The sequence below is a fragment of the Cygnus olor genome, chromosome 15, assembly GCF_009769625.2.
Source record: "Cygnus olor isolate bCygOlo1 chromosome 15, bCygOlo1.pri.v2, whole genome shotgun sequence".
NCBI lineage: Eukaryota > Metazoa > Chordata > Aves > Anseriformes > Anatidae > Cygnus > Cygnus olor.
Genome location: NC_049183.1, coordinates 14,088,131 through 14,099,365, shown reverse-complemented (window position 1 = coordinate 14,099,365; position 11,235 = coordinate 14,088,131). Strand labels below are relative to the sequence as shown.

The window sequence follows — 11,235 nt, the reverse complement described above, 5'->3', positions numbered from 1 at the left end:
GCTGGGGCCTGGCTCCCATCCTGCCCTCGCTTTTTTGCACCTTCCTCAGGTGCTTTTCGCTGCAGCTCGGCTTTGCCCGCAGAAAGTCACAGAGCTTTTGGCCCGGCTGGTGAAATCGGGCTGAACACGGGGCTTGGGGACAGGCATGGGGCAAGGAGGGCTGATTTCACCCCCTGGTGTCCCCTTGCTTGGTGAGGAGGTTGCAGAGCCCTCGCACCCTCCTTGTCCCTGCTGGAAGGATTTTTGGGGGGGCATTGCTGCAGGGATCAGGTTTGGCTCCTCGGGGACCCGGGGCTGTGCGTGTCCCTCGCAGTGGCAGCGAGATGGAAGCCCCCTGTCGCAGGTACCCCCCACAGGGGCTCAGCTGTGGGGCTGGGGAGGGCCCTTTGCATTTTTCCCCGTATTTAGTTCAATCCCGTGGGGCTCGGGGTATTTCTGAGCCGCCCCCCCCGGCAGCACAGTGGGTGTCACGCCTTCGCGCACACCCCACGCACCGCGGCACCCGCCAGCAGGGATGTAACGGGCGAGGAGCATCGCGAGCTGGTAACAAACCCAGGAGGTGATTCAGCTCCTCTATACCAGCGAGATTTCGGGCTTCCCCCAAAGCACCCAGACCCCAAACCCCGGGCAGAGGCTGCGGTTCCTGGCAGCTGCTGGGGGGGGGGGAACACACGGACGGGGACACCCCGGGAGCCCCGGCCTCGCTGCCAGCTGCCCCCAGGAACCTCGGTGGAGGCTCTCCCAACAGTTGGCAGGCGCCCTGGCCTCATTAAAATTGCATTAGGTGGAATTAAGGAAGGGGAAAAAAAAAAAAAAAAAAGCAGCAGCAACAGGAGAACAAAGGGCAGCCCAAAGAGGGGGGTCCCAGAGCTGCGGGTCGTGTGCCGGGGGCTTCCCATGGGGATGTTAAACGGGGGACAGCGGTGGCAGCGACGTGTCCCCGTGTCCCATGGGGGACGGGGGCATCCCGGCGCATCCCATGGGAGAACATGATTTTGGGGAAGTTAAACGCAGGGAAGGGCCACATTTCTGGCCCGTGGCCATCACCCCTCACAGCCACCAGCTGCTGCAGCCCCGATGGCGGGGTCGGGAGGAAGGGTTTTGTATGGTCCCCATTGCCTCCTGCACATCCCTGTATCCTCCTCCACCAGCCGCTGCAGCAAGGAGCCGGCGCGGAAGAATTTGCAGCGCAGCCGAAAGTGTGCTGCCAGCACCTGCCCACGCGGCTCGCCAAAATAAGCCGGCCCCGACCGCACAGCACCACCGGGCGAGGTGGCCCAGCTCCATCCCGGTGGCATCCTGCAGCCCCAGCACCGCCAGCGCTGCCCCGTCCCGGCTGCAGACCCCACGGATGGGGCTGAGGGAGGTTTGGTGGGCAGAGATGCCCCACTCCCAATCCTGAGGCTGCTCCCTCGGGACTAAAAGCTGGTGGGAGCAGGGCCAGGATGGGGTCCCCGGTCCCCATCCCCGTGCAGCATCACACGGGAGCGGGCGCGGCGCATCCCAAAAGGGGGCCGGGAGGAACGGAGGAGCCTTGGGGCGGCTGGAAATGAGTCAGGGCCGCGGGGAGGATGTCGGCGTTTCCTGCCCGGGCCTGGAGGAAGCTGCTGAGGATGGGAGATGAAGAGGAGGAGGAGGAGGAGGAGGAGGAGGAGGAGGGGGCTCGTGCTTGCATTTCCCCATAGCTCGAGCTTTGGGGCTGGGGCATGGGCACCTTTCGCAGGTCGCTGCTGCAGGGGGTGGGCACAGAGACCCCTGTCCCCGCAGAGGCTGCGCCCCGTGGGTGTGCAGATTTGTGTGCAGACTTCCCCTGAAGCAGTGAGAGGGCTCAACCAGGAGGGAAATAGAGGCCAAGCCCCCCCCACCCAGGACCAGGGGTCCCCCTCCCAAAGCCCCCCAGAGCAGGGCCCCAGCTCTTTAAGGGTGCAGCCGCCTGTGGCTACCAGCCCTGAGCTGTAACAGGACCCAGCTGGGAGCTCCCTATAAAGGGCTGGGGGGCATTTTGCAGCCCATGGCTTGGGGTTTTGGTGAGGTGAGGGGCTGGTTTGGCTGCCTGGTGGGGCTGGGGTTGTTGGGGTGGGTGCAGCAGGGAGCATGGGGACAGGGTCCGTCCCGGCACGCAGTGGGGTGGGATTTGGGTTCAGGGAAGGGGCTGCAGTTTGGGGTTGGAGGGGGGGGGGGGCACCAGCTGTGGCTTCCTGAGCCCGGAGATGGCCTTCCAGATGGATAACCCCATTGTGGAGGTGAAAAGGGTCCATTAGTCAGGATTAGGAACGGGGCCTCAGGGATTAGCGCCGCACCTCCCACCCGGCCTCTGCTGGTTGCACGAGGGGACGGGGCTGGGAAATGGGGGAGCTGGCAGAAAGGGCCGACTCGAGTCCCCAAATGGCTTTACGTCCCCCCGGGGATGTCAGGTATTGTCTCGTGCGCTTGCAAAACACCCCCCAGCAGAAGCAGGATCCCTCTGGGAGGAGGGTCCATCTGCTCCTGGGGTCACCGTGGGGTTTGGGCTCTTGGGCAGCCTGGGAGCCCTTGTAGCCTATTGCCCCTCTCTGTAGGTACATCTGTACCCATTTCTCTTGCACTGGGGCTTTGTGTGTCCCTGGTGGGGCTGGAAGGAGCTGTGCACATGGGGAAACTGAGGCACGGGAGGGCTGAGTGGCTCGCTCAGAGGTACCTGAGCATGCAGGGTGCTCTCCAGCCAGGACGCGGCCATATTCCCCCATCTGGGGGAAACGGAGGCAATTCCTCAGAGCCTGGTCCTGAGCCTCATGCGTGGGCACCCATCTTCCCTGCGGGGTCCCCATGGTGGGATGGGGACCTGCAGTTCGGAGCCATGAGCTGAATTTTGTCTTGCTGGGGAAGAGCAGGGGCTGGGGGGGCCTCCTCTTGCAGGAGCGAAGGCTTCACCTCCCCGAGTCACGGCACCTCGGGCTGCTCCATGCTTCGTCGCAGGGCGAGCAGCCGTGGGGACACGTCACCCGGGGTGCAGGGGGGCCTTTCCCTGCTTTTTCAGGGTCTGGCTGCAGGGAGGCCCCCGGGAAAGCAGGAATGCGGGCGGAGGGGCTGTGCTGAAACCCAAAACCGCCTCGCAGGGGCCCTGGGTCTGCGCATCCGGCCCCGCGCCGCTGCAGCTGGGAGGCCCCCGGGCTGGCCGGGGAAGGGGCTGCAGCTCCACCACCGCTGCTGCTGCTGCCCGGCGGCCCTGCCGTGCCCATGGGGATGCACGCGGTGTTCCTGGCTTGCAGCATCACGCAGCCCTGCCTTAACGAAGGTGCTCGGCTGGCAGCCAGGAGAATAAAGCCCTGCTGACAGAGGTCCTGGGTGAACGCGCAGGGCTCAGGAACCAGGCGTATGCATGCATCCAAAAAAACTGTGCTTGAGGCTGGGATTCCAGCAGCCAGGGAAGGGACGGGGCCCCCCGCAGATCCCATGGGGTGAAGTGGGGGTGGCTGCTGCTTTGCAGGGCACAGCAAGGGCCTGGGTGGGGAGCAGGGGTGACGTGGCGGGACTGGTCAGTTCGTGGTCCCACTTTGGAGTGTGCAAACCCTTGTGCAACGTGCACATCTGTGCGTGCAATCCATCGTGCCGCACGCACCTTTGCGTGCGCAAAGCTGTGTTGTTCACCTTGGAGAGGGCAACTCCTGGTGCAGTGAGCATGCAATTCCTTGTGCAATGTGCATGTCAGGGTGTGCAATTCCTGGTGCAGAATCCACCTCGGAATTCCTTGTACAACGTGCATGTCGGTGTGTGCAACCCCTGGTGCGGTGAGCGTGCAATTCCTTGGACAATGTGTGTCAGTGTGCGCAATCCCTGGTGCAGCGCGCACCTTGGCACGTGCACCTCTTTGTGCATTGCACACACCTCGGAGCGTGCAAGTCCCCGGGACGCGTGCACGTCAGCGTGCAGCCCCTGGTGCAGCAGGCAGCTCGGCGCATGACTCTGCGCTGTGCCCCGTGGTGTGCGCACGCTCCTGCACGTCTCGGTGTGCACGCTCCTGCGTGGTGCACGCCCGTGCGTGCTGCGCAGCCCTGCGCAGCGCAGTGTGCATCCCAACACTGCCACCCAGCAGCCCGGCCGCGCTCTGCAGCGGCTCGGGTGGGTGTTGCAGCTTCTGCAAGCCCTGGGCAGGGTGGACAACATGGAGACGAACAAAGCAGCCGAGGGGAGCCGGCGGTGGGGGCTTTGCTGCCTGCTCTGGCAGCAGGAGGGTTTTGGGTTCCCTTTTGGGGAGGCTGCGTCTCTCCGGGGCCAATCCCTTGTGTCTGTGCATCGCTGGTGAGCACAAAACACGAATCCCACAGGATTTGGGCTCAGGGTGGGAGTGAGCATCCCGGCAAGGGGTCTGGGTGCTCCAACACAGTTTGATTCCCCACCAGTGAAGGGGAATCCCGGGCACCGCTGGTGCTCCCTAGCCCGTTCACGCTCTGCTGGTTCATCCTGAGCCCAGGTTGCACAAAGTGGCAGCGTAACCACACCACGGCCCCACCGTGGTACCCAGCATTGGGACTGGAGCAGCCCCACACGTGACCTCAGGGTTGGCAAAATTCCCAAGTCCCTTTATCTCTCCGGTGAATCATTTATGGGGCCAGGCAGGCTGCACACAAAAACCTCATAAAACCCGGTGCCAGCTGAGCGCAGCGGGTGATGGGTTCCCCGAGTTCCTGCGAGCCCCGGGTGCTGCGGGTGTTTCCCTCTGCCCTATGTTGGAAGTGGGTTGCAAAAGAGGGGGTTTAGGGCAGGGGGTTTAGGATGCTGGTGGTTCTCGGGGGGGTTGATTTGTCAGGTTTGGGAAAACTCAGTAGTGGGATCCCAGACAAAATCCAGCTGCCGGGGGAGGCGGGGTGCTGCGGTGTCTGGTGCTGCCCACGCGTGGCACGTCCCCTCCCGGGCATGGCAGGGAAGGAGGGGACAGCTCGGGGGTCACCCCGCTGCCAGCCTGGGACCGGGACTTTCTCCCGGTGCTATCAGCCCCTTGTGTTTCCAGCGGGCTCCCACGCCTGCCCCACGGACTGCGAGCTTCACCCCCCCCCCCCCCCCCAACTCCAGCTGCACCAAGGTGCCCCCGTGCGCGCTCCCACCTCAGCCCCTCCAGCCCGCTTCTTATTTTTATTATTTTGTCCCAAAGTGACGCTTTTGTCACCGAAGCAACCACGCCACGTGCCAACCTCGCTGCTTTTCCCTGGCCTCACCCCAGGGCGTGCGTTCCCCGCAGACCCCACGCGGGGCCCTTTGCCCCGGCGGCGGTGGCGATGTCCCCGCCGGGTGCTGGGTGCTCCCCACGGGGCTGGGCCGCTCCTCCCCGTCCCCCCCGCGCCGAGGGGAGGAAATGGCTGCTGACGGAGCCGCCAGCAGCAGCCAGCCGGGCTGGGGATGACTAAGTTTGGCAGTGCTACCTGCCGCCTGTTTTTCCTTTTAAGGAGGATTTGAGCGAGAGCCGGCCGGAGCAAATTCTCCTGCAGAACCCAGAAGGGATCCACCCTGACCTCAGGGACTGCCACCGCCGCCTTTGGGGACAGCGGGGACGTGGACGGGAGCAGGGTGGGTGGGTGGCGAGGCGGTGGCGGCGTGCGGAGGCGTGGATGGGCCCCCCCCCCCCCCGTCTCCCCGTCCGGACGGGGCAGCCGGGTGTTTTCGCTTTCTATTTTAAGGAGCTGGATGCGGCCCCAAGCGGAGGCCTGGCCGCTCCGTGCCACCCGCCTCGGAGGCCACCCCTGCGGCCCCGCGTGGCTTCCCCGGCTGGCTGGTGGCCACGGGGGGAGGCGAGACCCTGGGTGCCCATCTCATCCCCGTCCCCTTACTCAGCTCCGTCATCCCGCACCCTGTCCCAGCCCGGGGGGATTTGCGTGGTGCAAGCTCAGGCTGTGGTTCCCCGTGCCTCAGTTTCCCCTGTGCAGCACCCCTGGGGAGGGCGGAGGGGATGCCCGAGCAGCCGGGACCTGCTGGGCACGCGGGAGCAGAGGGGTCCCCGTCCCGCGCACGGCCCCACCCTGGCTGGAGTTTCTGGGGGGCTTTCGGGGGGGGCTGTGGTGGGAACGTCCCCAATTCTCCCACCGGGTGGGTGCCTGGTGGGGGGGCTGCTTCTCTGCAGGGAGGCACGTCGCTGCGAAGGGGACAACGTGACAGGGGTGGGGACGTGTTTGCAAAGGGACCCGTTGCTGGGAGGTGACGGCACGGCAGGGGATGCGGCTGGCGAGAAAGGCAGAGAGAAAAGCAGAGAGCGGCTGGGTGCCCGTCGGGGCTGGGGACAGGGACGGGGACAGGAGGTGATGCCACCTCTCCCCGGGGTGGCCACCGCGGCCCCCAGCCGGCGCAGGGGGGCCGGGAGCGCGCTCCTCGCGCTGTGTCCTGCATTCTTGGCATTATTCTCCTTTTTTTCCTCCTCCTCCTCCACCCCGGGACGCGCTCTCAAACCTCTCCATTTATGGCCAGGAGGTTAGGTCAACTGGGAGGCCGAGGGGACGCCTGGGTCCCCGGGGAGAGGGACGGGGGTCCCGCCTGGGTGACACGGCCACCCCAAGGTGGGGGGGGGGGGTCACAGCTGGGCGGGATGGGGACACCTGGGCATTGCCCCCCGGGACCCCCGCCGCCACTCTGAGGGGCGGTGAGCGGGGTGACCTCCGGGATGCTGGGGGTACCTGGAGTTTCTGGGCAGAAATCAGCCCCCCCAGGGCAGGCAGGGCCCCTCCATCCTTTTTTTTTCCCTTTAATTATAAGCTCAGCGCTGCTGGTTCAGGGGCGAGGCTGCAGGGGAAGGCTGGCGGTGTCCTTGGGCCACCGAGGAGTCACCGGGGCAGGGTGAGATGACTCCGAAGCGGCTCCGGATGACGAAACGCCCTGATTCATTCAAATCACTAATATTAAAAATAAATAAATAAAAAATGAAATAAGTGACTCAGCCGGTGGTACCCTGCCATTTGGCGGTGATGGGGTGGATTGCTCAGGGTTAGGTTTTCGGGGTGGGTTTTCCCCCGGTCTCTAATAACACCTCGGGGCGTTGCTGGAGGGAACGGGCTGGGTTTGGGGCACCCAAGGGACCGCGGTGTTGGGACAGCCCTGCAGCTCCCCTGTGCAGGCAGGGCTGGCAGCCAGCGTGATTAAATCCCTGGGACGAGCCAGGATGCTTAAAGGGGGGCACACACAAGCCCCCCCCCATCCCCAGGACGTGCTGGGTAGGGAAGACCTCCGCACCTCATTAATAAGGGCGAGATGGATGAGCTCGGTGTGTCCTTTGGTGTCATAACCGGCCCTGCAGCCCCCGTTGCACCCCGAGGCTGCCGATGCCCAAACCCCATCCCCACGGAGCTGGGGGGGGGGGGGGGGAACCCCAAAATTTGGCCCCGTGCCCCGCGGGGACCGGCTCATCCCCCCGCAGCTGACTCAGCCGGATGGGATTCCCACAGTTTCCGTCAGGTGCTGCCCGGAGTAAATGGGGAAGAGATTTCACAAGCCCCGGTAATTAATGCTAATTACAGAGCAGCAACATGGGAATCGTTCCTTTTCCCCCGGTGCCCTTCCAAAAATGGCTCTCCGCAGGTGTGGCACCATCCTTCGCCTGTCATTAGGCGCTGCTGCGCCGCGGGGAAGGTGAAGCCTTCAGAGGCCGGGGCTGTGGGAACGGCGTGATGGGGACGGGTCCCCGAGGTCCCTGAGGGCACCCAGCTGCTGGCTTTGGCCGGAGGCAGGGCTCGTGCAACCCCGGGTGAGGGAAACCCATGGGGAAAAATGGTTTTCTCCTCGTCATCCCCCCCCCAAAATGTGCAATATCAGAAATAAGGGGTGGTGGAGCAGGGCTGGCAGAGCCGAGCTCCAGACCCAGCTGCGATGGGATGGAGAAAACCTCCCCCGCCCCAGAAAGGTGCTGTGCATCCCCAGCAGCTGGAGAACCCCTCCCCGTGCCCTCATCCCCCTGCAGAACAGCCCTCGGAGGAGACAGAGCAGGGCGAGGAGGAGGGGAGGGAACCGCGCTGTCCCCCGCAGCCACAGGGACGGAGGGTGGCAGTCCTCCATGGGGATGAAGGTGAGGAAAACCTTCACAGACGGGTCTGCACCCTCAGACCCTGTCCCCATGGGCTTTTCTGCGGGCTCGGACAAGGGGAAGCGGCTCGGAGGTGAGCCGGTGGCACCGCACAGCACCAGCTGGCGCTGGCGTCGCCCTCAGGGGTGGAAATCACCGCCCCGGGTGAGAAACCCTTCTGGCCAGGTGGCAAGGAGCTGGAAGCTGCTGGGGCCACTCTGCTGGTCCTCACAGCCCCGTTGTGTTGTTTAAAATTGGGTTTAGGGCAATGGGATTGGGGTGCCTGTCCCCTGGGGCGGTTGTGCCCTGTTTGAGCGCAGGGGGGAGGTGAAGGGGACGGCGCTTCCCCGGCTGGCGGAGGGCATCCAGGCTGGAAACACCTCTTATTACCCAGGGACGGAAACGGTTTCAAAAGAATCACCCAGAGTTCACAGAAGAGGACATCTGACGGGGATTAAATCCACCCGGAGCCACTTGCTGGGTGGCTTTCCTCCTTCTCCAGCAGGAAACGCTCCCACGGCCGCGGGTGCTGCCGTCCCCGGCCAGACGGGGTGGGGAGCGGGGCTGGCGAGCCGGGAACCAGCCCTACACGCAGCAAACCCAGCCCCAGCGGGGCCCGCAGGGAGGCAGCCGTCTGCGTGGGTTTTGGAATAAGCGTGACTTTGCTGAGATTCGTTTTATTTTATTTTTTTTTTTGATGTGTCCAAGCATCGCCCTCCGCTTTCGCATCTCTCCCCTTGCGGTGACGGGAGCCGCTGCCCATCGGCCGGGTAGGCGGGAGGACTTCTCACGCTGCTCTGTCCCGTCGGGGCCGGAGAGGAGGAGGGTGATACCCGAACGGGTGCCAGTTCCCCCGGGGATGGCTGCTTTAATGACACCTCGCCGCTAACGAGCCTGCTGGCAGGGCGCTCGCGGAGGGACGTCGCTGGAAAGAGGGAGCGCGGTGCGGCTCCCGGGCCGGGTGTGATCTGACCCGGTGCAGGAAAAGTGTTGGAAACCCCAAAAGAGGCAGGGGATGGCCCATAAATGGCTGGTTTTGGTGATTCCCAGGTGTTGGCTGGGTCGGCGTCGCCTGCGTTTTGAGGCCGGAGCAAGCTGCAGGAGCTGCCTGCTGATGGACGGGTGGAAATTTGCGATGTCCTCCAAGGCAATTCCCCCCCTGCCCACCTCTGCTGGCAAACCCAAGGGAGAGCAGCCACCCAGGCACGCCGGCGACTCCCCTTTACGGGCTGCTGGACTCCCGGGGGCACCTCCAAACCCACCGGGGATAAGCCAGCATCACCAGCACCGCGCCACAGCACCGAGCGGGGGGCGGGGGGCTCCTCTCCTGCCCTGCCCCTCGCTCTGGGGGTCCTGCAGGGGTGCACGGGGCAGGGACCCCATGAGACCCTGTCCCCCTGTGCCTGGGGCGCAGGGAGGATGCCGGGCACAAACACGGGGCCGAGGGGAAGGACAGCATCAAGGTGTGTTGTCGGCGCACAGACGGCCGACGGGGAGGAGGAGGAGGAGGAAGGCAGGACGTCGTTCTCCGCCGACGAGGCCCCGGCTGCTCTTTGGTTTCCTGTTTCCGCCGCTTCTTCCCCCGGCCGGGCCCATTGGTTACGCTGCAGCCAGGTTTTGCCATTTAAGGCTGATTTCCCCGGGGCCACCGGCGGCGCGAGAGCTGCCGGCTCGGTGCGTCCAGCGGCCCCTCGGTGGTCACCGAAACGCACGCCCAGGGAGGTGGGCGAGGACGGGGGACCCCTGCCTTCTGCTCCCCGCCATCCCGTCCTCTCCTTCTCGCTCGGCGGGGCAGGAGGCGATGTTTCCTCCTCTTTTTATTTTATTTTTATTTTTGCAGAGCGCAAAGCCGCGGGAGGAGGTCTGGGTTTGGCTGCGGGGCGATGCCCCGTGTTTGGTGACCCAGCTGGGCAGGAGAAAACCCTTCCTGGCACGGGTCTGGTCAGGGCACCACGGTGCTTTGGGACGTGGTTGAGGTCTCACCCTCCTCCCTGTCCCCCCAGCACCCCTCGACGTGGCTGCCCCGAGGCTTCCTCATTCCCGGCACCGTGGCTGGCTGCTGCCGCTTCCTCTTCTTGCTCGTCCCCCCCGGCCAAACAAGCCCAGGGCTGGCAGGGAAACCCGACGTGCAAAACGATGGCCACGGAGCGGTGTTGGCGGAGCCCCGCGGTCACCGAGACGAGGATTGGGTCATCTCCTCCAAATCCTCCTCCAACCATGGGGTGGACACCAGCTCGTGGCCAGGAACCCTGCGTGGAACAGCACAGGGGGCACCCACGGTGGTGAAGGCTGGACCAGGAGGCTTCTGACCTCCTCGGAGGCAGCGGGAGGGCGATGCGCAAACCCTCGTGGGTCCTGGCACACCTGTACGGGATGGGGTGAGCACGGTGGGGTCTGCTCCCACCCCGGGAAAACTCCTCCAGACCCGGTGAAGAGCCGGCTGCGCACGGGGGAGTGACAATTAGCGCACGGCATCGACGGCTCTTGTTTAACTTTCTCTCGAGATCTTATCTGCTGCCAGCAGGAATGCGTGAAACCAGCCAAAGCAGGCTCGGAAATATCGTCTGGAGGGAGAGGTGGAAATTTCTGGGGCAAGGGGCTGAGAGGGCAATAAAACGCAGCGGGGACGGGTGCCCGCACCGGCGGGCTTTGCGACGGGCGGTCTCCAAAATCCGGGTGCTGGGTGGCACCCAGGGTGCAGGCAGGGTGCTGGCCCACACCAACACACACCCGTGCTCACTGCACCTTGGTTTCCAGCACCGAAAACAAAGGCAGGGCTCTCCCCCTGCCTCCGCGGGTCATCTCTTCCGGCCCCGGACGGAGGGTGCCCTTTGCGTGTTGCCGTCAGCAAAGCCCAGCAGAGATCAAAGCGAATTTCACGGCGCTCGGCCATCCCCGTCCCCCCTTCATTTCCTAGGTACGGCGCTGGCAGCGAGCCCTCCAGCTGCCTCCCCGCCTTTATTGCCAGCCAGTGGGAAAAATCGATTTTCAAAGTAATTAAGGAGTCAAAAAGACCCCGGGCGGCACGGCACGGTGCGTGCGACCTGTGCCGGAGCGGGGTGGCAAAACCCTGGAGCATCCCTAGGGAAAAGCTCCCCCCGGGGCTGCACCAGGGTGGGTTTGGCCCCCCCCGTGAGCGCTGTCAGAGGGCTGACACTTGCAGAGAAAGCCCGGCGAGCGTCAGCTCTTTCTCTTCCCCTTCTGTTTTTAGCTGGAGG

General features: G+C 64.6%; 1 protein-coding gene across 1 annotated transcript; it reads left to right on the top strand.

Moving 5' to 3' along the window:
• Window positions 1–5,581: 5,581 nt before the first annotated feature.
• On the top strand, window positions 5,582–6,878 carry LOC121078649. Its single transcript, XM_040575036.1, has 2 exons — window positions 5,582–6,435; window positions 6,718–6,878. The coding sequence occupies exons 1-2, from the start codon at window positions 5,583–5,585 to the stop codon at window positions 6,876–6,878; spliced, it is 1,014 nt and encodes a 337-aa protein (XP_040430970.1). The 5' UTR covers window position 5,582.
• The last annotated feature ends 4,357 nt before the right edge of the window (window positions 6,879–11,235 follow it).